General features: G+C 37.5%; 1 protein-coding gene across 5 annotated transcripts in view; it reads left to right on the forward strand.

The window, feature by feature from the left end:
- The window catches only part of ZNF644 (zinc finger protein 644), a 64,309-nt gene extending 37,517 nt beyond the window's left edge, over positions 1 to 26,792 (forward strand). Inside the window, exons 3-8 of one of the 5 annotated variants that reach the window (XM_032217544.1) lie at positions 5,253 to 7,286; positions 7,727 to 8,273; positions 8,458 to 9,063; positions 11,546 to 11,668; positions 24,078 to 24,180; positions 25,895 to 26,792. In XM_032217544.1, coding sequence (XP_032073435.1) covers positions 5,289 to 7,286; positions 7,727 to 8,273; positions 8,458 to 9,063; positions 11,546 to 11,668; positions 24,078 to 24,180; positions 25,895 to 26,087 — 3,570 coding nt within the window. In that variant the 5' untranslated portion in view covers positions 5,253 to 5,288 and the 3' untranslated portion in view covers positions 26,088 to 26,792. Of the gene's footprint in view, positions 1 to 5,252; positions 7,287 to 7,726; positions 8,274 to 8,457; positions 9,064 to 11,545; positions 11,669 to 16,378; positions 21,974 to 22,045; positions 22,160 to 24,077; positions 24,181 to 25,894 lie in introns of those variants that run through there. The other 4 variants (XM_032217545.1, XM_032217549.1, XM_032217547.1 and 1 more) reach the window with 4 other exon arrangements.
- The last annotated feature ends 293 nt before the right edge of the window (positions 26,793 to 27,085 follow it).

The raw sequence follows: 27,085 nt of genomic DNA on the forward strand, positions 1-27,085 counted from the left end.
CTGACTCTGTAAATCGGCTATGAAGCGGTATATAAGTCTAAGTGCTATTGCTATTGTTAAAAATATACAGAGAAAATTGGGATAAGAAAATGAAGAGAAAAACTAAGAAATTTTCCGGAGTGAGGGACAGGAGGTTCCAGTATTGACATGCCCATTTGGCCACAAGACTGGGATGAAGCTGAAGACGCTCCTCTATGCTCCACCCATTCTTCTTCAGTTCATCTCAGTCCGGCCAAATAGCAAGTCGTATTTTAAACCTCTCCTGCAATTTCTATCTCTACTGGAACCTCCTTGCCTCTGCAACCTCTGAATCTAGCTCTCTGCTCTATCCTCTAAGTAGCTCTACGTGGTTTTCCTTCCTAACCACCAGGGACTGTTACTTTGCATCCCAGGGATCGGAGAGAGCGCCAATGGTTGTGGCGGCCATTCCGGCTTAGCCAAACACGTGGCCCCAATCCCTGAGGCTTTCCTGTGATCGGAATGCTAGAGGCTAGGGATTCCCAGCCCAGAGTCCCCCCCCCCCCCATCACTCTAATCAACCTTTGGTGGCTGGATTTGAGCCGCGGTGAGTGCAGAGCACTGAGAAGAGCGTGAAGAAGCTTTTTTCAAACTGAGCGTGCTGCAGAATGGAGGAGAGCATGCAAAGCTACCCGAGCCGAGGCAACCCTCGGCGGCAGCCCCCAAGCACACCACTCTTGATGTTGAGGCATGGGGTTCCCAGAAGGGGAGAAACCAGCCCTTTAACTGTTTGCAGCAGAAGAGGAAGAGCCAGGAGGCTGCGCAAGGAGAGTGAGTAGTTGTTTCCTTATTTTTCTTATTCCCCCACGTGGCCAAGATGGCGGAGGAGGCGGGGAGGTCTCCTTCACTCCCGTGCTCCCCTTGGGAGGGACCATCAACCAGGCAGATTTCTCCCAAGCATTACAGTTACCCACTGTGGACCCACCTGTGGTGGCCCTGGTGTCTCCTGCATCTCTGGTGGCCAAGGACGTAGCAGACAACCTTAAGGCAGATGACAGGAAGGTGGAGATGACCCTGAGGAAGACATTCCAGTCTGCGGCCTGGGCCATGAAGGCAGCAGCATCGGCCTCATTCTTCAATCGCACGGCTATCCTGTGGATGGAGAAGATCCAGGAACGCATTCCCCCAGAAGATGTGCGACTGCATCAGGATTTAAACAAGTTAGTGGCAGTGGCGCAGTTTTGGGTTGATGCCATACTAAACGTGATAAAGTTTGCTTCAGGGCTATGGCATCATCCGTGACCTCCCGTTGCCTCCTCTGGCTCGGGGTGGCAGGTGGACAGCAAGTCCAAATGGCAGCTGGCGTTGGCCGACTACATGGGGGCTCCCTCTTCAGGGCAGCCCTGGAACCGCTCCTCATGGAGGATAAAAATAAGAGAAAAGTCTTATCCACCTCCGTGAAGAAGGCGGAGCAAGGCTCAACCCCGTTTTACCGTAAGCCTTCGTACCATCCCCCGGAACAGGAGGCTCAGCAGAGCAGCTACTTTTTCCCAGGTCAGAGAGGTCATCTGACCACAACTTCAATAGGGACAGATCCAGCTTCCAGTCTCAGAGTAAGCGGCCCTTTTGACGAGGAGGTGGGCGCCCCTACCACCGGGGCAAATAGGTCGAACCTGACCCCACCCATTGGCGGTCACCTGGCTCTTTTCTCCAAAGCCTGGGCGAGGATTTCCTCTTGACGCCTGGGTAATTAGCACAGTCTCACATGAGCTTTGGCTAGAGTTCCTCTCCATTCCCATTCCCCCAAACCACTTTCTCATATTTCCCCCAGCGCAAAATCTAGACAAGCGCAGGCAGATGCGTCAGGCTATTAAGCATCTGCTTGACATTGCCACAGTAGAACCGGTCCCCTTGGACCAGGAGGGCTGGGGGTTCTATTCAAACCTGTTCCTCATGCTGAAAGCCTTGGGGGTGGAGAGCTATTCTCGACTTGAAGCTCTTGAACCAACATCTTGTTTACCGCAAGTTCAAGATGAGATGGCCTCGTTAAATCCATTCTAGCAGGCATACGGGAGGGGGACTACATGGCATCTATAGAACTTACGGACACTTTCCTCCAGGGAGGACTTGTGCATGTTCCACAACAACAGGATTGTCTTGAGGTTAGACACAGCCTTCCTTCCTAAAGTGAATTCCATCTTCCACCATTCCCAGGAACTTGTTCTCCCAGATTTCTGCCCAAATCCGGCTAGGGAATGGGAACAGCAGTGGCACCGGTTGGACGTACGACGGGCCCTCCTTTTTTACTTGAAGCGGACAGCCTCCTTCCGGAGGTCAGAAACACTCCTCCTATCCTTCCAACCTTCATCTCTGGGTAAGAGGGTAACGCATTCCACCATGAGCCGGTGGATCTCCTTAGCCATCTCTCTAGCATACGAATCCCAGAGGTTGCCGATGCTGGCCAGCATCACGGCACACTCGACGAGGATCGCTGCCACCTCGGCGGCTTGGGCCTCCCAGACCCCGATAAACGACATTTGCAGAGCAGCTACATGGGCATCTCCATCGCCGTTTATCCAACATTATAGATTGGACGCGTTCGCATCGGCTGATGCGGCGTTTGGGTGCAAGGTGTTACAGCAGGTTATTGCAGAGCATGAGTTTCCCGCCCATGGGATTTAGCTTTGGTAGGTCCCATCCACTGGAACCTCCTGTCCCTCGCTCCGGAAAATGGCAGTTGGTTACCTGAACTGCTATTTTTGGGGCTCGGACAGAAGGCTCTAGTTCCCGCCCTGGGTAGTAGGATAGCTGGGGTGGTGGGAGTTCTCCTTTGTGCCTTGTTTTCAGGTCTGGGAGGAGCTCACTTCGATGAACTGGAGATGAAAGGGTGGAGCACAGAGGTGTGTCTTCAGCTTCATCCCAGTCTCCTGGCCAAATGGGCGTGTTAATAGCATCCACTGGAGCCTCCTGTCCGAGCCCTGAAAATAGTAGTTCAGGTAAGACCAACTGCCCTGATATTACAAAGTTTTTCTTTTTTATTTTTGCTAAACATAATATTTCAAAAGCAGAAAAAAATGAAGGGGCATAAAAGTGCATTTATCACATTTTTCTTAGAACAATTAGCTGAACTCTGCCTTGTTTATCATTGTTTTAGGTACTAAAACCTCAGTATTCAGGTTAAATTGTTGTGTTGGCACTTTGCGATAAATAAATGGGTTTTGGGTTGCAGTTTGGGCACTCCGTCTCTAAAAGGTTCGCCATCACTGGACTAGAACCTCCTGATTTTACAAGCTTTTTGCCATAGTTGTTGAGCAAACTTGGCTTTCCCCATTGATTTTACTTTTCAAAAGCCCTCTAAGACAGACGTGTCAAGCCCATGGGCCGCATTTGACCCGCAATAGCAATAGCAGTTAGACTTATATACCGCTTCATAGGGCTTTCAGCCCTCTCTAAGCGGTTTACAGAGTCAGCATATTGCCCCCACAGTCTGGTTCCTCATTTCACCCACTTCGGAAGGATGGAAGGTGAGATTTGAACCGCTGAACTGCAGATAAGAGTCAGCTGAAGTGGCCTGCAGTACTGCACCCTAACCACTGCGCCACCTCGGCTCTAGGCTGCAGGGTTAGCCTGCGGAGCCATCCCGGAGACAGCGAGAGACAGGCCCCTGCTTCCCTGGGACCAGCCATGCCCCCAATCAACCATGATGACCAATCCATGCCCCCCAAGAGCAAACAAACTTCTGAGGCAGCCTGTGATGGGCTCAAGTTTGACACCCCTGCTCTAAGAGGACCTCATAAGTGGCAATCATGTGACCCTAGAATGCTGCAACTGTGGTAAAAATACCCTGGTTGCCAAGTGCCTGAACTTAGATCAGTTGCCCACTGGGATATTGTAAGGGTGAGGACCAGTCATAAATCATTTTATTCACGACTGTCATAACTTTGAACAGTTTTTTAACGAATGACTGTAAATCAAGGATTCTCTGTATGTTCTCCAAATATAATTTTAAATTGATATTGAGAATTGAGAATACTCTAGACCAGTAGTTCTCAACCTTCCCAACGCCGCGACCCTTTAATACAGTTCCTCATGTTGTGGTGACCCCCAAGCATAAAATTGGTGTCTCGGTTCCTAAGACCATCGAAAATATGTGTTTTCCGATGGTTTTAGGTGACCCCTGTGAAAGGGTCGTTCGACCCCCAAAGGGGTTGCGACCCACAGGTTGATAACCGCTGCTCTAGACATTATTTTTTCTCAATAACCTTATGAACATTTGTCCTTGGTACATTAGTAATGGAGCAATAACTGGAAGGTTGCAGGTTTTTCACTCTGTATTAGTATTTTTTTTTTTACATGTGTACGGTAGCTCTGAATGGGAAAAATAAATCCATAATCTAACATTGATAGAACATACAGTGTAAATCCTTTATATTCCTTTTAATTTTCTTATCTCCTGATTTTTCCAGTGTGTTCATTGTGCCTACAATATTAAATTGGACAACATTTCTTCACTTACTGCATATGCAGTGACATTTATAATTTAAGAGACTACAACTTAGCATTTAAAATCTCAACTCTTTTTATTACATGCATTTCTCATATACTGTTGCTTGGGGAAAACTTTTATAAGTGGTAAGCACTTTAGCTGATTTTATAGTTTTTTTTAAAAAAATCTAATCTTTCATGTTACATAATGGGTGTACAAATATGATTACATACTTGAGTACTGAGATGAATGTAAGGTAGACTGTTGACTAGAAATGATCATCTTACTTTTGTAGAAGTGTTTGTCGAATTTCATCTTTATTTGTAAACTTTATTTTTTTCCCCCACATGTTGTTAAAAGTATTGTTTTGATGAAAATGTGTGGTGTATTCATTATATAAAATGATGCTTTGCTTTTCAACTATGTATATTATAATATGGTGTTTTATTCTGTTAAACATAAAATCTTCCTTGATTTTAATTTGTGGAATGTTTGTAAGAAGACTGAAATCCACTTGAAGAAATACTTCCATACAAAGTGCATACGTAGTACATGAAGCTTTGTTTACATCTCAATGCATTTCTCTTGAACGATTTGTGCATGTCTGCTCTATAATTCTACATTGAATTTGAATTTTGGAACTAGGTACACTTCTGAAATTATTAATCTCTTTGTTAATATGGTAGTATGTTTTTGTATGTGTGATTTTCAGTGACAAGAATATTTTTGAACTATCATGTTTAATGTTAAAACTATTGTTATGCTAATTTGCATTCTAATATGGATCTTTTTAATTTTTTTACTTTAGATTAAAAGTGCTTAATGGACAGAGAATGTCAGCAGTATGGATGAGGCAGAAATCAACACTGAGATCATTGGTGCTAAAGGACTGCTAGATGACAATAATTTCATCTCTGAGAAGTGTGGCATTCCCAAATTAGAAGAGAGTGAAACATCATTTCAGAATAATACATTGACTTTGCCTGAAGATCTATCAACAGACAAGTCTGAAAACGCCTTAAGTGGGGGCCAAACATCTATATTTATACATACTGGGGCTCCTGCTGTTTCTAGTGAAAATTTTGTTCTGCCTACAGAAACTTCTGTTAATGGACCACACTCCAGTTTAACTAAGATTTCCATTATGAAACAAGGCAGCATTTCATTAACTAATGCACAAGCTTTGGGCCATCAAACAGATTCTTCATCATCTGTCACAGTGGTACCTGATCTTCAACTTCCTACAAAACCATCGACCCAAAATTCAAGTCCGGTTTTGTTCTTGTTACCTGAAGCAGCACATGCTAAGAACCTATCACATTCCATGAAAAATCTACCTCCCTCTGCTTCAGTTGCTTGTGACGTAGAGCCATCAATAGGAAAAAGCATAAAATCAGATAGCACTTTAGTAAGCCAAGTAGATGTGAGTGAGGATAGCAAAAAATTATTAGGAAAAGATGATGGTAGCAAATCACTAACAGGGATTTCCTCAGCTGCAGGTGACTTCAGATCAGAAAGTGATGTAAGCTGGGATCCACAGAAAGAATACATAGAATTCCTTATGACAAATGAAGAAACTGTAGAAGAGCCACCAATTCAACCTAAAGTTGCCATACAGAAAAGGAGAAAAAGAAAGATGGACGTTAGCAAAATAACTCGCTATACTGAGGACTGTTTTAACGAATCCAATTATATTCCTGACAATTCTGAATCAGTAGATATTGAGTTTTTGGAACAGAGTGAGAATGTACAAATAATAGAATCACAAAAATATTCATTAGCCAGAGTAAAGCCTGAATCTACAGATGAGGAATTGGAAGTTGTGGATGCCATCCAGCAACTGATTTATAATCCAAGTAATAAGTGTGCAGATGATATTTCCCCTGTTCACAGTAGCACTTTCCTTTCTAATACTTTATTGAACAAATGTGAACAAGATGACTTGGAATCACCCTCTAACTTCATTTCTGATGAGCCATCTTTTTATCCCTGTACAAAGTGCAATGTGAATTTTAGGGAAAAGAAACATCTGCACAGGCACATGATGTATCACTTGGATGGCAACAGACACTTTCGTCATTTAAATGTTTCGAGGCCTTATGCATGTAGGGAATGTGGCCGGACCTTTAGAGATCGCAATTCCCTTCTTAAACATATGATAATTCATCAGGAAAGAAGACAGAAATTGATGGAGGAAATTCGTGAATTAAAAGAACTTCAGGATGAGGGTAGGAGTGCACGGTTACAGTGTCCACAATGTGTGTTTGGTACCAATTGTCCCAAAACCTTTGTGCAGCATGCTAAAACCCATGAAAAAGATAAAAGATACTACTGTTGTGAAGAATGTAACTTTATGGCTGTGACAGAGAATGAACTTGAATGCCATCGAGGGCTTGCTCATGGGGCAGTAGTGAAATGTGCAATGATCACTACAGACATTACCCAGAGAAAAACACACAAAAAGGCATTAGTGAAAGATTCCTATATGGAGTCCTCAAAAAAGACAGTTGACTATATGTGTAAAATGTGTCCTTTTACTACGTCAGCCCGAAGCATTTTAAAAAAACATGTGGAATATTTGCACCCATCAGCTTGCATAGATCCCTTTGGTAGTCGCCTTAGACTAGATAAAAGAAAAAGGCTCGGTATAGAAGAAGCTCTACATTTTGGTAGCAGGACTAAACATTTAATCAAGCAAGCATCTGCCTTTCCAAAGACTTCGGTTTTAAAACAAGATCTGAAACGACCTTTTGGCTCTGCATTCCAGATGAGTCACTTTGCAAAACTCCACAAGAGACCCTCCAGGATACAGAAGGCTCGGAAAAGCGTTGCACAGTCAGCTGTAAGTGTATATAGTCAAAGCTCTGCAGACAGGTTTATTTTGAATAGAAATAGCACTGACCCAAATCCTAAAGATTTACATCATACAGGAAATCTAAAAATGATGCATGTATGTGTCTGTGTTTATATACATACACACACATAGGCATATCTAGGATTGTGAAATATAGTGGTCCTTTTTTTTTTACACTTAAAAGGGGATACTGCAAGATCTGTCAGGTTATTACCTTTATTGTCTTCAAATAATTCTCTTAAGGTTTATTGTGGATTCTCTTAACTGTGATGAAAAAAGACCAAGAGTCTATAAAAATAAGCATGTAACTGTAAAAAAAAAATTTTTTTTTTAAAATTAAAAGACCCAAAAGGGGAGGATCTGTAGCAGGAGATGATTTGGACAGTTTTCCAGACATTCTACATAAAATGACTGTTGTTGTTTTGCAGAAACTTGCTGGGAAAAAAGACAGCTATGAAACGGACGATGAAAGTTCATGGGATAATGTTGAACTGTGTGATTACACTACACGGTCTGTGGAGGATGGCTCTTACAGTGATATTAATCAGGACCATGTAAACCTGTTCCCTTTATTTAAAGGTAAAATGGAAGAAGAAGGTGGTGGTAAATCGTCTCTTAGATATGAACAAAATGATGGATTTTATTTTGAATATTATGAAGATGGCGAAAGTAACAATTATCTGCATGATTTCCAAGATCATCATCATTTGGAAAACATAGGTACAACATTGCCAAAGCATAATTCCGTTTTTCACTGGACTGATTTATCACTTGAGAAAAAAAACTGTCCATACTGTCCAGCAACTTTTGAAACTGGTGTTGGATTATCTAATCATGTCCGTGGACATCTTCACAGAGCTGGGTTAAGTTATGAGGCACGCCATGTTGTCTCACCTGAGCAAATAGCTACAAGTGACAAAATGCAGCATTTCAAAAGAACTGTGACGGGAACTCCAGTGAAGCGAGTTAGAAAAGGTAAGCTTTTTCTTCGGGTTTTCAGCATACAAGAAATATAGACTAACATAAATATTACCTCATGTTATAGTATCCTGACTAGTTTTTTATTTGTTCTCTTATTTGAATGTTTTAATGTGTATGTTTTAAACAAACTACATCCTAATGTCTTGCAAATGGATAAATCACTCATTTTTCTTTGTAGCAATTGAGAAATCTGAAAGTTCTACAGAACACACATGCCAGCTCTGCGGAGGTTGGTTTGACACTAAAATTGGATTATCTAATCATGTGCGAGGACACCTAAAAAGGCTTGGTAAAACCAAATGGGATGCGCATAAATCTCCAATCTGTGTTCTAAATGAAATGATGCAAAATGAAGAAAAATATGAAAAAATCCTTAAGGCATTGAACAGTCGTCGTGTTATTCCCAGACCATTTGTTGCTCAGAAAATTTCATCAGATGATGACTTTTTGTCTCAAAATGTTTTACCTCTTGAAGCATACCGCAATGGCCTAAAGACTGAAGATATATCAGTGTCTGCATCAGAGGAAGAAAGGCTGAATTGCCTCAATGAATGTGATGAAGCAAAATCATTATTGCATGATGAAAAAAAAACCCAGTCACTTACACTGATAGAACTCTTGAAAAATAAACGAATGGGAGAAGAAAGAAATTTTGATATCTCTCCTCAAAAGATTCATAATCAAACCGCAAGAAAGAGGTTTGTTCAAAAATGTGTTCTTCCATTAGATGAAGATGGTCCTTTGATGTATCACCCACAAAAAATGGATTTGACTATGCAGTCAGGTAAGAGATTGTTTTTGTAACTGCTGTTCTATTCTATTATAATTGGAATCATGTTGATACGTATGTTTGTGTGTTTGTATTTCTTTATTCCAAAATCAATTCTTATTAAACTTTTTGTTTGACAAGTTCTTCTCAGGAAAAAAAATACTTTCTTATCCAAAATTACCTATATTTTGAACGTGCAGGCCAAGTTCTGAATAGAAAACAATTTTGCTTTGTAATTGCTGAGGGGTAATTGAAATAGATACATGTGAACATCTTCTTAATTCTTTGTTTTATGTTTAATGTTATGTTTGATATAAAAAGAATGCATGATAATTAATAACATACTTGATAAAATGTATTGGTAGTCAAATAACCGAAAAAAGCTGAGACGTTGTTTCTTTATCTGTAGTAAAAAATGTCAGCATTTCCCATGTTGATATATGCCTGATTGGTTAAATGGATGATGTGTGGTTATATGTGAGCTATTGTTAGATTATATTTGGCATCTTTGGTAGCCATAGCTCTGTTTACCATCAGGGTTCTGATACAGAATCTATTTTGAATGAAGGTTCTCTAGAAATTCAGTCAGTAATTTCACTCTTTATTTCAGGGTCCTTAGTATAGTTTTAGAATGCTCTTCTTAAATATGTCTTTCAATCATAATTCTCAGCGATTATGCTGGAGTTCTTTCCCAAGATCTCTGCATAATGTGTATTCCAGCTACTATAATATCTTGCTCTAGTTTGAGTAATTATTTTGTAATTGCGTCGAAAATGCAGGGTGTTGTTTTATGGGTCTTTCAGTAGCAGTATGATGCAACAATCAGACTGTCACTGGAAGACATTACACGATCAGTAGATTCATGTGATTTGCTTGTTGTACCACTACAGATTGCAGGTAGTGAAAACAAATGTGTATTAGGCCTGTGCAGATCTTTCAGTGAACAAACTGCCTCTCTGGATTTGTGGCATGAAATTACAAAAAGCTACATCGCTCAAAGGCTGAAGTCAGCAGCTTGACACTCTTGGGGTTTTACGAGCTTGTGGGTACTGTCATTTTCTGGTCCAATAGAGTATGTTGGAAGAGTGACGTGAAGAGTCCTGTTGAAGGATCTGCTTATGTCTAATGTTTATATGAATTAAATGCCTCCTCATATAAAACTTGTTGTAATTAAAATGAGGTGTCTTAAATGGAAGCATTAAAGTGTTTGATTCTCTACTTGCAGTCTGAAATTATATAGTAAGTCACCAGGTACAGTACATGAGACTCCTGATTATGTTTTTACTTTCACCTAAGTAAGATAACCTAGCTTTACAGGAAAACCTCTATTAACTAACTACAATGGACTGAAAAGATGAGTTAATATGAAATACATGAATAATGGCAATGAATTGCTTTAAAATAGGAGGTAGGAGTTCAATAAAGCCTGTCAGTTAGACAATAGTAAGCTAAAAATGAAGTATTTGATATTTGTGTTATGCTGCCTAATACTGATTAGCGCTATTCTCTAGACTTCAATGAAAAATAATAAAAGAAATTGCATAATAACAACTTTTAATTCTAATTAATATAGGATTTGATTGTTACTTTATACTGTTACTTAGTTATTAAAACTTTTGTAACCCTGCTTTTGAGCAGTAATGTTTAAAATACATGAGAATTAGTTTTTGTGTTGTGTACATCTAAAAATAAAATCTTAATAGCACCAAATTTTTTTCTAACATACTGAAATGTGAATAATGTGAAAAAAATTATTGACAGTGTTGTCCAAGACTATTTTTTTATATGTGCATGGAAATACAGTTAAACCATTGGTAGTATTTTTTCTGATGTAGTTTGGTATTGCTTCACTGTGTGTTCTTTTCTGTGATAACTGATGTTTGTTGATCATTTATTTAGCACAGATTTTAGCAAAAACTACAAATCATTAACTTTCATTATTGATTGCGCATTCAGAGTAATGAAGATAAAATGCACGGAACAAAATGTTTTGTCTAACAGCTGTGCAATGGTGTGTTTTACCACCTTTTTCTCCAAGCCCTCATCAGCAACCTAATTTAGTATTGAGCCTTTTACAGTCTTGTGGGTAAAACACTTTAATTACCACTTTGTCAACTAGACTTTCTAATTCTCCTTATTGGGAACATTGCAAGCTTTCAAACTTCTTAACAGAACTGTGCCTATTCAAATTGCAGAATTGTATTTTGGAGTTAGGAAAGGAATCTGTGTAATGCAAAAATCAGCAGCAAAGTGATAATAGTTGTTAAATTCAGCAAAGCTTAGGGATTCAAATCATGCATTTCATTTTTCTTACCCAAAAGGATATTTTGTGCCAGATAAGAAAATAATAACCATGAGCTAGATCCTTCCTTGTGAAACAATTGCACTGATGCACTGAACATACTTAAAACAACTTTTAATTCAGGGTTTTTCAAAACGAGTTGAGAGTTTCATTTTTAAAGAGAGAACTGGATTATAGTTTTCTTTTGAATGATAGGTATGCCTATGAAGCTTAGAACGTGTGTGCATTGCAATGCGGCGTTTACAAGTGCTGTTAGCCTGTCCAACCACTTGCGCGCTTATGCACGAAAGAAGAGTGCTGGACTTTTGACTGGGACAGGTATGTTTGTTACAGATGTAAATTCAAGTCTGTCTATCTACATTTTCCTCATCAGACTTGAAAGAACTCATATAATTCAGTTGACATTTAAAATTCTCTGAAGAAATTGAATTTAAAATTATAGCAACTTATAAAAGTATGTTGCTATCCCATTTTTTTCATGAATTATTTTATTTTTATTTTTTTATCAAACATTTTCATGTATATGAACAGTTCAAGAGTGAATGCTCTGTTTTCTGGCTAAATGCAAAAGGAGCTGAATTTTTAATTAAAGGAATTTGCCAAGTTTTGATCAAGAATCTTTACCAATTATCACATCTCATTCTTTAAATAAATTAATATCAGAGTAAACACAGGCATTTATGTGGTTTCCACAATTGTCAATACAACATGTTCAATCAAAACTCCATTGCTTTCTCATATTTATTATATATGTATTTATTTAAATGTTGGACAGGCAGGTAAGAGTAACAACACAGTTATATCTCGTGTGTGGATTTGTTTACTTTATACTATGCATTGGATTTTAAATGATGTGGGATTTCCTGTGAACCCAACTATTGGACTGTTACAATGAAAGTAAAAAAAAAAAATGACAAAGTACGGATAGTCCTCAACTTACAACCACAAGTGGGACCAGAATTTTGATTGCTAAGCAATACAGACATAATACTGGATGTCATGTGACTCCATCTCTTAGTGACCAAAATCCCAGTAATTTTACCAGTCATTAGTCGAGGACTCATCCCAATTCAAGACATTATGCATTATAAGCTTGGTCCATCCCAGCCCCAAGCCTCAGTAAGGTAAGGGATTGCTTCCAACTCCCCACCCACCCATCTGTCTCCACCCCATCTCCCTGCCTTTCGTCTTGCAAGGTAGTAAGCAACCCCAGAAACATGGCTGCACAATTGCTTGCCACAGCCTGGAAACTGCCGTTGCCCCAGCTCAGTCCCTGTCATCTTTGCCACTCTGCATTCTGAGATGCCTGCCATCTTGCGTTTTACCACCTCACCTCACTTTCCCCATTTTCTTGCTCCTGATGATGATGAGGTGTCTGGGTCCGGCTTCACGCTATAAAAAGGAGTGAGGAGAGGTTGCTTTTTGGCTTTTCTTTCCTTTTTCTCAGCACCAGGCCAACCCCAAGCCTACCCAGTACCCTTTTACATGTGGCAGTTTCTTTGCCCACAACTCCTCGATGGACTGGGATTGGCCCCCCATTGTGAAAAAGAAAAGAAAAGGCTGTTTTCAGCTCCCTGTCCCCCTTTGGAGCCCTAACTTATCCAGGAGTTGTTTGCAAAGAAACATCCCTTTCAGAGATTCCTGGGTGGGGCAGTTGCTTTTCCCTAAATAAAGAGCCCAATGCAGCCTTTTAGCCCCCTTTTCAGAGTGAAGCCGGACCCAGACCTACCCTCGAACTCTTTGCAAAGGGATGCTATGGCTCAAGGACTGCTTTAGTCTCTTCCCCCTCTAGCCAGCCTCAGATTGGATGCACCTCATTAGCAGTAGGAGCAAGAAGATGGCAAAGGTGAGCTGGGACAGCAGAGTGCAGGGCAACAGGTGGCCAAAAGAGCATAGATGGGGCAGATAAGTAGATGGCTTATCCCATACAGTTGTAAGTGCAGATGGGCTTGCAAGTGGCTATGTTTTGACCACATGATTACAGAGGCACTGCCACAGCTTCAAGTATAGATTTAGATTTTAGATTTTATTGGAAATTTATATGCCGCCCTTTTCCCTGAGGGGACTCAGGGCGGCTTACAACAGTGAAGGGAAGGGAGTGCAAGACAAGACTTAAAAAGAAAAGAATCGTGATTAAAAGAGAATTGATCATAAAAACACAACATTCACTCAACATTCGGGCGGGGTGAGAGTAATCCTATCCCCAGGCCTGACGGGATAGCCAGTTCTTAAGGGCTGTGCGGAAGGCCTGGACTGTGGTGAGGGTACGGATCTCCACGGGGAGGTTGTTCCATAATGTCGGAGCAGCAACTGAGAAGGCTCTCCTCCGCGTAGTCGCCAGTCGGCACTGACTGGCGGATGGGATTCGGAGGAGGCCTACTCTGTGCGATCTGATGGGACGCAGGGAGGTAATTGGCAGGAGGCGGTCTCTCAAATAGTCAGATCCACTACCATGGAGCGCTTTATAGGTGGTAAGTAAGACCTTGAAGTGCACCCGACGATCAACAGGTAGCCAGCGCAGCTCACGGAGGATTGGTGTTATATGGGCGAACCGTGGTGCGCCCATGATCACTCGCGCGGCCGCGTTCTGGACTAGCTGAAGTCGCCGGATGCTCTTCAAGGGCAGCCCCATGTAGAGCACATTGCAGTATTCCAGCCTAGAGATCACAAGGGCTCGAGTGACTGTTGTGAGAGCCTCCCGGTTCAGGTAGGGCCGCAACTGGCGCACCAGGCGAACCTGGGCAAATGCCCCCCTGGTCACATAGGTCATAAGTGCCTTCATTCAGTACCATCATAATTTCAAACAGTCCCTGAACAATTGGTTGTAAGTCAAGGACTATCTGTATTGGAATAAGCAGATGTGTAGTATATGAACACTTTTTTCCATAAGAAAGAGGACCAGCAGTGCCATGTAGAAATTAATAGGGTTGTTCACTGGAAGTTGCTTGGCAAGGAACATAGTTTAAAAACTGCTACTAGTTCCTATCTGTATCCTTGGTCGTAAGAGGATTAGCTGATTGTTGGGAAGTCATAGATACTACTTCGGAGTAAGGTGAAGTTCTTGAAATTCATTCTCTCAGCCCTTTTAACTTGAAACATTGTTAACCTTAATTTCATCAATGGATTATCTTTCTGGGAAAGTCTTAGAGTGCTTTAGACACTTTTGATTTTGTTGATAACAGTATTCTAGATTATTTCCTAAATTGGAAGATGAAGCCACTAATATAATTTCTGCTTGCATCATACTGGCAGTTTTGGAGTAGATACTTGTGCTTTGTTACTATCAGAGTTTAATATTTAATTGAAGTTCTTGAGGGCAAATGACAATTTGAGAGGGGAAAAGATGTTTTTAATATACTGGTGACATTCAGCTCTGTAATGTCAGAGTCGGGAGAAGCAATGCATATTCTGAACTAAAAATTAGTTGTGTAAACTAAATTATGGGGTGTAAAACTAATATATAAGTAATATTTACATATATATTATATAAGTAATTTTATATTTATGTATATATTATATATGCAAATTTATATAAGTAATAAAGCTCAGCTAATAAATTGAAGAAGAACCGTAACAAGATGGAAATACACATAGGTGATTGTGAAAACTAGTAAGGATTCTTTGTTTAAAATGGGATATAACTTTAGCAGGAATATGTGCATCATTTTAGAGAGCTTGTAGAGTTAACTTTCTCAATGGAAACTCGGGATTGTATCAGTGATAAATACTCTATCTGGCTGAATAGGATTGCTTTTTTCTTTTTTTTCTTTTCCCATCTTTTAATGAATGTAGCTCATGTAAAGTATTTAAGTGTGTTACTTGTTTATGTGAGATGACACAGAAATATATTAAATTAATGGATACATTAATAATTGGCAGATTTTGAACAATGATGGTAGTAGGGAGTAGGGTTTAAAGACTAATGATAATGCACGTCTTGAGGGGGACTTCATTTCACTGCAATACTTGAGCAAAAAACCCTTTCTAGAGCAGGGTAAAACAGCTGTTAACTGGTTTCCCTCAAAGTTAAAATACTTTTCTCAATTCTCCATTAGTGGATCTCTTCTTTAATTATAATCTTTAGTTTTTTCTGGTTGCCTCTAGTATCCAACCTTCAAAGTCCTTTTGTAGCGTTTTTCTCTAATCAATTTCTTATACTTAGATTCAAAATCTTCATATATTTTTAATAGGATTTTAAACAACCCTGGAAGGATTCTTATAATTAATTTCAGAATCTTATTTCCCATCCACCTGGCTCCTTAGTACATTTTTAACTTTCCAAAATCAATATTCCAAGAATACTTTTTGCTGTTTTATTTCAAAATGATTTTTTTAGTCCTTGAACTTCACTCAGGATTGAAAGAGAAACCAAGAAAACTTGTCATTCTGAAGGTTCATAATATCCAAAAAGTAGTTAACAAGCAATTTCCAAAAGCGATTAAGAAATAAATGAACCTTATATTGTTTGAAAAAACTGAACTGAGGCTTGGGCAAAGTTAACCCCCCCTCTGCTCCCAGAACTGTAAAACCTACCAAAGACCACTGTTTTATGGTCTCCCCAAGGGAAGCCTTGTATGGACTCTGTGTGGTGGTCCCAACTCCTTCCCTTTATTTAGAGAACAATTATGAGGCACCAATCTGTTTGCCAGCTCCTCTTTAGCTGTTGTCATCAGTTCCGCTGATAGCAGAGCTATCCTTCCTCCAGCATCAATATATTTTGAGACTATTTTATACTTTCAATGTTATCTGCAAATTCAGTTGCAATTTAAGAAAAAAAATTACATTGATTGTGATGAAAATATAATGCTTTTGGCATTAAAGGTCATAACTGAGTTTTCTGCCTTTTATAATTTCTTCAATTTGTACTACTTTTTGATTTCTTTGTACATTTTTAACGAAAATACCATGGCCATAAGTCCCTTTGAGCATTTTGTTACTTTGTGCCCCAGTTAAATATTTGTATGCATAAATGACCTTTATTTTATGTTTGACAGTTGCTATAGGAGCTTTTTATATTTTGTGTTTCAGCAGAAGAAGAGCTATCAACTATCAAAGTCATTGATGCTGAATGGAATGTCTTCCCAGGGCTACAATTGCTTCTGGCAAGACACTGACTTTTTTTTTCTGTCTCTGTTTATTTTGTGGCTTGTAAAGAATATCAGTATACCCCTTTTTTTTCTTTATGGGTAGTACACCAGTAGCAGATAGAGATGCTACAATTGGATGAGCTTTTAAAATAAGGATTGTCAGTGTCAGTACAAACATTGCAGTGTCCCTGGCCAGCTGCTTAGAGAATTGGCCTCTCCAGTCACGATGGCATCACTTTTGCTAGCTTGATGTTGAGAGACTGAAAGTTCTTGCTCTTTTGCTTATAATTTCAGTCTGGGATGGAATGACTGCATACTTCAATTTTCTTAATTCATGCTGACTAAAACTCAATATTAGAACTGTCTTTTTAAAGGGGAAAAGTAGTTCTTATAGATTTCAAGTAAGCTACTTTTTAAAACATGAAATCTGAATGTAATATAAATAAAAAAGATTAAAGTGGAACTCATGGCCCATTGAAGAATTTGATCAAGCTTACATTTCTTTCTTTTTTTTAAAGGGAGCGGATGATTTTTAAAACAAAATACAGTGCAGTTGTACTTATAATTTCCTACTGCAGACAAATAGCTTATAATTAATCACAAATGCTAAATATGAAATGATACCATGTTATATTCCATCACAACTGTTCATAAAATTAAAATATCTACTTCTATGTTATATTTGAGTATACTCAACAGGATATTGAATTCCAAAATAACTATGATTCTACAAAAGTTTCATTTGGTGGATTTTGGAGCACTTGGTATCCGATATAATTTCTATTTTATCATAGTTGTATTTCTAACACTAACATGCCATAATCTATCTCCAAATTTCTTCTGCTTTGGAAAGTGGTATAACATTAATGATGCTTTGTACTTTTCCTAGGTTCATTTTATCATCATTAGTATAGAATGATTACACCTATATTACATATCCCCAATATTACATAAGAGTATGATATTCATTGTTTATTTAGTGAATCACTAATATTCTGTTGAAGATTATACATGAAAAAGTTTGATAATTCTGAAGCATTTTAAACTAGAATAGAAATATAGGTACAGAGGGATATTTGTCATTGATATCAATTAATGTCCTTTGGAGTGGGTGCGATGGCCTAGAGTTGGAGCTCTAGTCTCACAATCAGGAAACTGTGAGTTCGATCCTAGGCAGAGGCAGATATTTCTCTGGGCACACTGAGAAGATATCTGCTGAACAAAACTGCATTGGCGACAGGAAGGGCATCCGGCCATTAAAGCACTCTGTTAGTTCCATTCAATTGCCCAGCCTCCACCCCGCAAGGGATTATGGATTTGTTAAAAGAAGAAGATGATGATATCAATGTCATTTGTGCTTTAGGACATAGTTCTTGGCACCATGATTCTAGGACTCATAGGATAGATTGAATTTTACATATCATTGCTGGGGAAGTCTCTGATCTTTGATTGACAAATAACTTTGATTTTTTCTTTCTTTCTAGCATTCCATAAACTTCCAGAGTGGTCGGATTTCCAAGATCTGAAATCTCTGACCACAAACAGGTCCAAAACAAGATGTGGCGGACTGTGGCCCAGGCAAAAGTGAGGATCTTTTGGATCCCAAGGCTTCCCATTTCTTAAATGCGTACAGCATTTCTGCTAGCTCTCTGATTTCTGCCCTCAAAATCCCTAGAGATTTAGGGATTGTTAGTGTTTCTGTAGGAGCTTAACATGCTTTGCCTATTAAATGTCCAAATGTTCTGTCTTTTGGACTATTCTGACACTGAAATAGTCTGTTCTGGGGAATCCAGAAATGTCTGGACCTGAATGATCTGCTTCAATGTCAGGATACTTCCAGAATAATCCTATTCAGAAATATTTTTTCTAAAATGTTCCATGATGAGCATAACTACTACCTATATTAAAAATTTATCCAGGAAATATTTGCCAAATCCGAAAGCTTTACATATTTCTAGAGTTCCTATAGCTTACTTTGCATGTCTCTTGCAACTGTTTCATTATATCATCACTGAAATGAATTTTTGTCCAAGATGAAAGCAAATGCATTTTACACTTAATTAACACAGTTTCTAATAGAAGATGCATGCACTTTGACAATAATAGTGGCAAGAATTACCTATCGATTACTTCATGAAATTCTGGAGTTTTTAAAGACTTCTGAAAATACATCTGTTCTTGGACTGAACTTGCTGAGATGGTTTCCCCTGGCAGCTGTCTGAAATCTTTTCTACTTGTAGATGATCTTCCAGACAGCGGAATGATTGATGTCCAATTGTTTGAGAATCTTTAAATCCCTTCCTGGATTCATAGGTATCTATAACCTCCTTTCGGAAAACCTCAAAAGAGCTCTTTTGATCTATGCATGGGAATACCACACACTTCTACAACAAAGAGCAAATCAAACTAAATGTCTGTGGTTTAAATAAGACCGTTCTTTCTAGATCCCATCTAGCCATGTTCTATTCATGTACACCTAATCTAATTCTAATTTTAGGTATTTGTAGCAGTGAAAACTGTAAGGATGCACTTATTTTCTTGCAGATGTTTCATTACCCAAACTAGGTAACATTATTAATTTGGGTAATGAAACATCTGCGCAAAAAACAGCCAAGTTCAGATAACACCAAGGACCCCTCATTTGAATCCTGAGCTGCAAATATTGGTACCCTAAGCCATATCTAGTGTTTACCAGGCAAAAGTGCTAGTTTGGGAGATTCCTGTTAAATCGGCATAGAACAATAAAATATTACTTTGACCTCTACAAGTGCTCCAATGACAAAATAGGTTTTACTTAAGTTTTTGTTGATTTTATACATTTGTACAAGTCCAAAAGTAGAAAATCAAACCTTTATTTCAGAATAAGGAGAGATTCAAATCAGGAAGTTGTCAAAATATCATTGCAAGTAATCAAATTAATACTTCTAATTAAAACATAACATGTTAGTAAGATGTAAGCTTATTCTGCTTCATCCTCTTTATAAGGTGAATAATAGATATTCATTTCAACACCTATATTTGTTGGTAGAATTTTTTTTCATCATTTTAATGCAGTGTTCCCCAATTTTTCCAGGTTTGTGAGCTGGCAGGGGATGGTGGGGAGGGGATGGTTCTTTGTGAGTGGTGGGCAAGCACACATGCACGCAGCTCCTTTGCACCCGCCGTTCGCGCAAATGGAACGTGCACAAGCTCTGGCCCACCACTTTGGGCGGCTCAGTTCTCAACAGCAGTGGACCATGGCCCATCGGTTGGGGACCCCTGTTCTAGTGGTTTATTCTCATAGCATGTAAATCTTTTGCATTTTTCATAGAATAATTCTTAAAATTTATTTACAGCATTTTTAAAGAAATGATGTTTACCTTCATTTGATCTCACTGAACCTTGTGGCTAAAATTCTCAGTTACCCAAGATAATGTTAATATGGATTATTTTAAAATATATTTATGCATTCTTACTGCTTAACAAAATATTTCTTATTCTGGTATAGAAGAAAAAAATTAATTTGCGATAATTATTTTTCCCAAATAAAAATATATTAATAATTCATTGTAGCTACTAATTGTCTACAGCAGATGGCAGCGCCTATCTGTCCTTAGTTGATTTTAAAAGTTAAAGAGGATCAGATTTGGATTGGGGCTACTAAATTGGAAAGTCAAAAATAACATCCCACAAGAAAGCATTGAGAAACCCCTCTAGTACAGATACTGAAAATTCTCCTTCTGGAAATATCTGTGTGATCAGTATGGGTTGAGGTTGACTCAAGGAGTCATTATCTCTAGCAAGTAGTTATAGGAAAGGAAAATATTTTTAATTGTAGCTAGTCCAGAATGCGGCAGAATGGACAGTTACAGACATGCCTTGGTTTGCCCATGTAATACCTCTGTTCCGGGAGCTACAACTACTAGTAGAGTTTCAGATACAACTCAAGGTGCTCATTATCACCTACAAGACCTTTGGTTGCACAGGACTTGAGTATATGAGGGACCTCCTGTCTCTGCTGTAGTGTCTGCCTGTTCTGTTAGATATTACATAATTAGAATGCTTTGGGGTCAGTCAATTAAACTGTGTTATTTGATGGGACCCAGGAAATGGGCCTTTTTTTATTGTAGTGCCTATCCTCTGGAACAATGTTCACCAGAGATTCATATTGCCCGTAATTGACTCATTTAAAACCAGTTTTTGCCTTGGGCTCATTTGATTGGTTGGCCCCTTGTGAGAATGCTATTATGCTTGAAAAAGTACTTGTTTTGTTCTTTTATGGATGTTCACCATTTTTATTTGTTGTGTGCTTGTTTCCATCTGTTTTTTATACTGTACACTGTCTAGAATCATGGGGTTGAGTGGTCTTGCAGATTTGATAATGATGTTTAATAAATGTTTGACTTCGTTCATGTTTAAAAGAAGTTAATATAACTTTTCAACTAGAATTGCCTTGGGGAAGTCTAAAGATGGAAGTATCTTTATTCATTGGCAGAGATGTTGCCCTTTTTTTACTGCAAAAAAGGTATACATATTTTCACGTACAGGTAGTCCTCGACTTACAACCAGTTGCTTAGTGACCACTCAGAGTTATGATGGACCCTGAAAAAGATACTTATGATCCAGATTTGAAAATCTCCTAGCCATCGCCCTCTTACCTCAGGTTTTTTTGTTGGAAACCAGCATTTACCTACAGTTTCCAGTAAAACATGCCCTTTATGGATAATGGGTTCAGTTAATGACTGCAGATTCACTTAACAACCATGGTGATTGCTCAATGAGTGCTGCAAAAAAATATAAAATCAAGTTGTAAAATTGACCTGCTCAATGATTGGCATTTAAAACCATAATTCTGGTCTTAATTACAGTCATAAGTGAAAGAGTACTAAATATATAAAGCAAAGAGGTTGTGTGGGGCTTAAGAAAACCCTAAAATCCACAAAGGAAATGCTTTATTAAGTCAACTGAAAGATTATCAAAGCTTCATGCTTTCCAATTTCTAAAATTTCACCATTAGGTAGAAACATTTAAACGCAGATTTAAATACAATGAGGACTCTTTGAATCTATACAAAGTATCTTCTTAAATGCACTGAGAGACAGGTTTCAGATACTGAATCTCCCCATAGCTTGCTCTTTCAACCCAGTGACAAATACATCAAATTTTTTGGCAAGCAAGAAACAGAATAGAATTCAATATAGAATTTTTTATAGTAACAGACCTGGAGATAATTTAAGATATTTCATGAATTAACAATTAAGTCAAAACTATATAGAATATGTTTATTTAATGGTGGAAAAGAATCCACCTCCAATAGAGGAATCCCAGCAAAGATCATGTCAAGTCTTGGTTACTGCAACATGGCTCTATTCAGTTCCCATTATGTTGGCTTTTCTAAACTAAATTTCAAAATTGTATAATGATGTTTCAGCCCATTTGTCAAATACTTACATTTATTCTTCAAGGAATATCTAATGCATTGTTTTATTCTAATTTATCCTGCATAATTTATGTTAGTAAAGTTTGAATAGAATATCACCAATCATTAATGTCTCACCAAGTGAAAATAATATCTCAACAACTCTGCAAACATAATGAAGTGACAGGGTCTCACTCTCCCTCACTGAAGGTCTGGCTGAAGACTTTTGTGAGACTTCTAAACATCAGCAGAATGGAGTCCATCTGGATTTTGTGGGGGGGACCTCATTCCAGAGGGCAGGCATTGCTACAGAAAATATGAAAGGTAGATATATGGCAGTCAGCATTAATTTTTATTTTGTAAACACAATGTATTAGATTCATATTTATAAGTTTTGCTGATCAAATGCAGATGCGAATTTGTTATCATATTTCCTGATCAGGTGGCAATACCACTTGATAATATGAATTTGAAATCAGATTCTAGTGTTTTGTGTTTGAGCCCTGCATAGACCAAGTGTTGGGAATCATTCCGATTCAGGGCTCGCTTTCTTGTAAGGCCTATAGAAACCTACGTTTTTGCCTTCAGGAGAAGTTTCACATCAGAGTCCCAAAACTATTTTAGCTCTCAGTAATCTGTGTAAAAGAAGCTAGCATTAGAACAGATAACTAGTGTAATCTTAAATCCCTAGAGTATTTGCTTTGGCAGAAATCTAATCATTTGGTGAGAGTTGGGAAGCAGGGTGGAAAATTTGCTTTGGAAGCTGGCTATCTTGGGAAATCAAGTTTAAGAAAAGGTAAGGAATAAATCATTGCACAGTAGTGGGACTTACCTCTGTGTTTTTCAAATAGCATTTTAAATGATATCTTAGCCTAGTTTTAATGTATTACCATTGTCATCCCTGAGACAAAATATACATATAGTTATGCTTCTTTACTTTTTTGTCAATGTCTGTCTTTTTAGCAATGTCCAAAAATACTATTTGTATACATAGTATGTTGTCCCTAGGAATCAATATAGTTCATATTTCATTTTGAGAAGAAATTCTGGATGTTCATATATCTGTATACAGATACAGGCCAATACATTTCTGCTTTTTTATATTATATTTTTTCCAATCACCTAGAAGGTGATAGAAAAGACTTAATACTATCAGTCAGCATTCACTTTCCTTTTTCTGTTTCCTTAAGACATCCTTAAGATTTTCAGGTATTTTTGACACACTTGATTCTATCTTATCTACTAATCTGACAAAATGCCTGAAAGTTAGTATGTAATAGTAAGTACATATTTTAGTTTGAAATTACAAATGGTTCTGCTCATAGGTGTTTTGGCAGAAAAATCATGGTGTCCTGTGTTAAGACCAGTTTTTGTACCTATTGACCTTTTTTCCTGAAGGTTTACACATATATGTAGGAATTAGCAAGTAGTATTCTTGATTTGTTTACTGCATTTTAGATGTTGACACCTGGGGTGGAGTTGGAGATGAGGAAAAAAGAGAGAAGAGAATAGGCAAGTTATTTGGAGAGAAAGGAACTTAGGTATATTATGCATCTGAATTTAAATACAGTATATAGCTAAGAGTTTATTTTTCCAAATCAAAAATTTCCTTCCTCCTCTTCTTTTTCTTTTCCATGTGAGGCAATATTCTGCATTATTCTGGTACATTTAATTGAAGAAATATTGAGCAATGACTATAGATGATGGCTGAAGTCTTCGACAACTTCCAAGCTTTTAAACTATAGCCAATATACGAGACTCCTTTTAGCATGAAGAACAGAAAACACTTCAAACTAATATATACCAAAATTCTAGTTATGAATTTTCTCAAAACATACTTTGCATTTAATCATTGATCCTTTTGCATTATGACTGCATGCTGAGAACAAATTATAACATTTCCAATACAGTAAATAACATTTCAAAATTGCCCTGTTCACAAGCAAAGCATGATGTTTGTGTGATCGGTTATAATAGCTTAAAAGTATTAAGTGTTTTTTAGAATTATGTATGTTGAGAAATGAAAGTTTAATAGCAAGTTCAAACATATATTTAGTTGTGCATGAAGCTAGAAAAAACATACCGCAGCATTATGAAGAACTGTAACATGCATATTTTCTACAGCTTTGTAAAATTATAGAAAGTACAAAAAAATCTTAAATGCATTTTCAGGGGCAATAGTTTTGTCAAGAACAATACATATATACTTATATCTATATATGGACTTTTTTTCTCTCAATAGCCATAGATTGTAAGCAAAAAAAATCAAGATCAAGATCTGGAAGCAAGAAAAAAATTCTACCATTACCTCATGGTGCTGATGAAGTTTACATACTCCGGTGCAGGTATATATAGACATATAATAAGTTAATTGTTAATAAGAGTTTATTGGAGTTTTTATTTAAGTAGATCTATGTTCCGAGTACGTACTTGAGATGAATAACTGTATTAACTAAATGACTTTCACTATTTAATAATACAGATAAAATCTTAACAAAAGAAGACTGGAATATGTTTTGAGTCTGTGGCATATTGCCACATGGTTTAAGATACAGACATGTCATTGAAAAACTTATAAAACCAGCAAACCGGAAGTTTTGCAATTTTCAGTTAAAACATTGATGAGAGCCAAAGAGGATATAAAGAATTAATAATGCTGTGAGCAAGTACAGTAGTTAAGTACCACCATATCTGCCAGTATCTTCCAAAATTTTAGTAACTTTGTATCAGTTTTCTGCACCATTATTTAACTTTATTGGGTGGATTGGTACTTTTCTTATATTGGGTGAAATCAAAGTTTTGATCCCTCTGCTATTGTAGATTGCTAGAGTGTATCAGGTTCATGTCAAAACAAAACTTTCCAACAAATCAACTAAATCATTGACTTTTAATTCCAATTCAAATGCTAGTTATTAATTCTATAAAGTCCTGTTTCTGAATCTGGCATACTTCAGGAAACTACAACTTTATAATATTTCAGCTAATTGCTTTCTATTGCTCACTTTCTCTTCCATCAACAGTGCATGTTTATCCAACATAGGATAAACCTTTTAGTTTCTCTCAAAAGATGCACTTTTAAAAGCTTTTTATTTCTTACACTGTCAGTGACAACAGGTATGTTGGACTTTCTCATTGGGAGAACAGAAATTTCTGACATGGGCTTTTACTGTCACAATGTCTGTCCTTTGAAAACCTCAAGTTTAGATTTGAGGTTTTGACCCTGGTATCTTTTAGGAAAGCTTTAATGACCTGAATGTTTTCCCAGGCAAGAGGTATGGGAGATTATTTGAACAGATGAGATGCTATCCTTGTTTTTGTTCTTCGTTGCTATTAAACTTTTTTGTATTGCTTATTCTGTTTTTGGAATTTTTATGTTTATGTTATGGCCACTTAGAATTGCTTTTATTAAGATGGGCAGCCATATAAATCAAATGAACAAATGAGTGAAGTGTGTAGTATTATCTTTGGAAAGATAATACTAAGTGATTTATCATTAGAGACAAAGAATAGATGGTGAAGAACACTATATTGCACTACATGTGGTTTAACTTTGTACACTGGTTATTTTCTAGCTAGTTAGCAGAAATACCAAATATTCTGCTAAGTGTGATATTTTTTGTTGATCTTAAGGAAAAGAATTGATTTATGGGTACAGCTGCACTTTGGACATTTTAATGTACAGTACCCATACTCCAGTATGCCAGAACCTTCATTTATGAATATTTTATCTTGATTCAAAGTTTACCTAGATTTATCATGTTTTTGATGTATCCAAAAATGAAATTCTTAGGGGAAAAAGCTTATCACTGCTAATGAGCCATTAACTATGGATTATGTATAGAGATAAAGTTTGGGTATAAAATTATAGCAATTTGTATATCAAGAACAATTTAAATCCAGAATAAAAAAATCACTGTATTAATATACATAAAATCCATATTTGGACAATCTGTGCTAAAGCAAACTTTCCTTACGTTACTTTGTGCAATCGCTATACTGGATACAGAGTTGCTTAAAAACATTAATGTACTTTGTTTGGATCATTTAAAAACTATATAGGTTTTGTGGTCTAGTATTTCGAGGACCCTTATCTGTTCAAGAAGATTGGATAAAGCACCTTCAACGCCACATTGTCAACGCAAATCTTCCTCGGACTGGGGCTGGCATGGTGGAAGTGACATCACTGCTTAAAAAACCTGCCTCAATCACTGAAACTTCATTTTCTTTCCTGATGGCTGAAGCAGCTTCATAGAATACGGAAACACTTCATATTGCATTGGATGTACATTTGAAATCCTTTTGTTAATTTTTTTAAAGTTAAATTATCTGTTTATAAAATTTGAAGCAAGAAAATGGGAGTGGGAGGAGAATGACAGTTAACATCCAAACAATTGAGTACTTAACACAGTTACCGTAAGTAGTCTTTATATTTTATATAGGGTGGAAGATGTATTTTTAAAGTTTACTATGTTTTTGGGTCAATTACTGTGTTCACTATTGATACAAACCCATCACATGTAAGAAGATGTTTTTAAATTGTTGCACATGGGATCTTAAGATACGTTTTATGAAATGAAAGCATTCTTTACAGTGTTACCAGAATCAATGCTTTGTTTAAAAAAAAAACTTGCTTAGTAAAATATTTTATTTTGTTTGTATGTATGTAGTGTTTTGTACAATACCAAGAAATGCTAATGCAATTTATTAAATTTAGGGCATTAAAAATCATGTACTTCATAGATCAGGAGACTGTTCCATTCAAATAGGGCAATTAGTACTATTTAGCTGTGTATGTGTTTTTTAATCACACGAGACTTTTTTACTAAAAGTGGAGGGAAACTTGTTAAACAAATTTCTAAAACCTATGTACATAATACTGGAAATTATTTGTGGTAAGGAAAGATTCTTTACTTCACTTGCATTTCTCACTGACAATAAAATGGTGCATCCATGCTACCTCCAACTTTGTCAGCAGTAATGGTATTTACCCTTTCCATTTGTAGCATCACATACTTACTCATGGTTTTTTTTATTGTAGAACATGCTAATGACATTGTTCCTTTATGCTTTGCTTAAAAGTATGTTGCTTATACAAGTCCTTTTGTTGCCTTTTATTTAATACTATAGAAATGTATTAAAAGCATTGCTCACTACATGGCTTAGGTTAAACTAGCCTTTTTGCAGTTGTTTTTAAATAAATCATAATATCATTGGACATAAATAGAAAAGTTTCCACATATGAAGAGAATG

Source organism: Thamnophis elegans, chromosome 5 (assembly GCF_009769535.1).
Source record: "Thamnophis elegans isolate rThaEle1 chromosome 5, rThaEle1.pri, whole genome shotgun sequence".
Classification (NCBI taxonomy): Eukaryota; Metazoa; Chordata; class Lepidosauria; order Squamata; family Colubridae; genus Thamnophis; species Thamnophis elegans.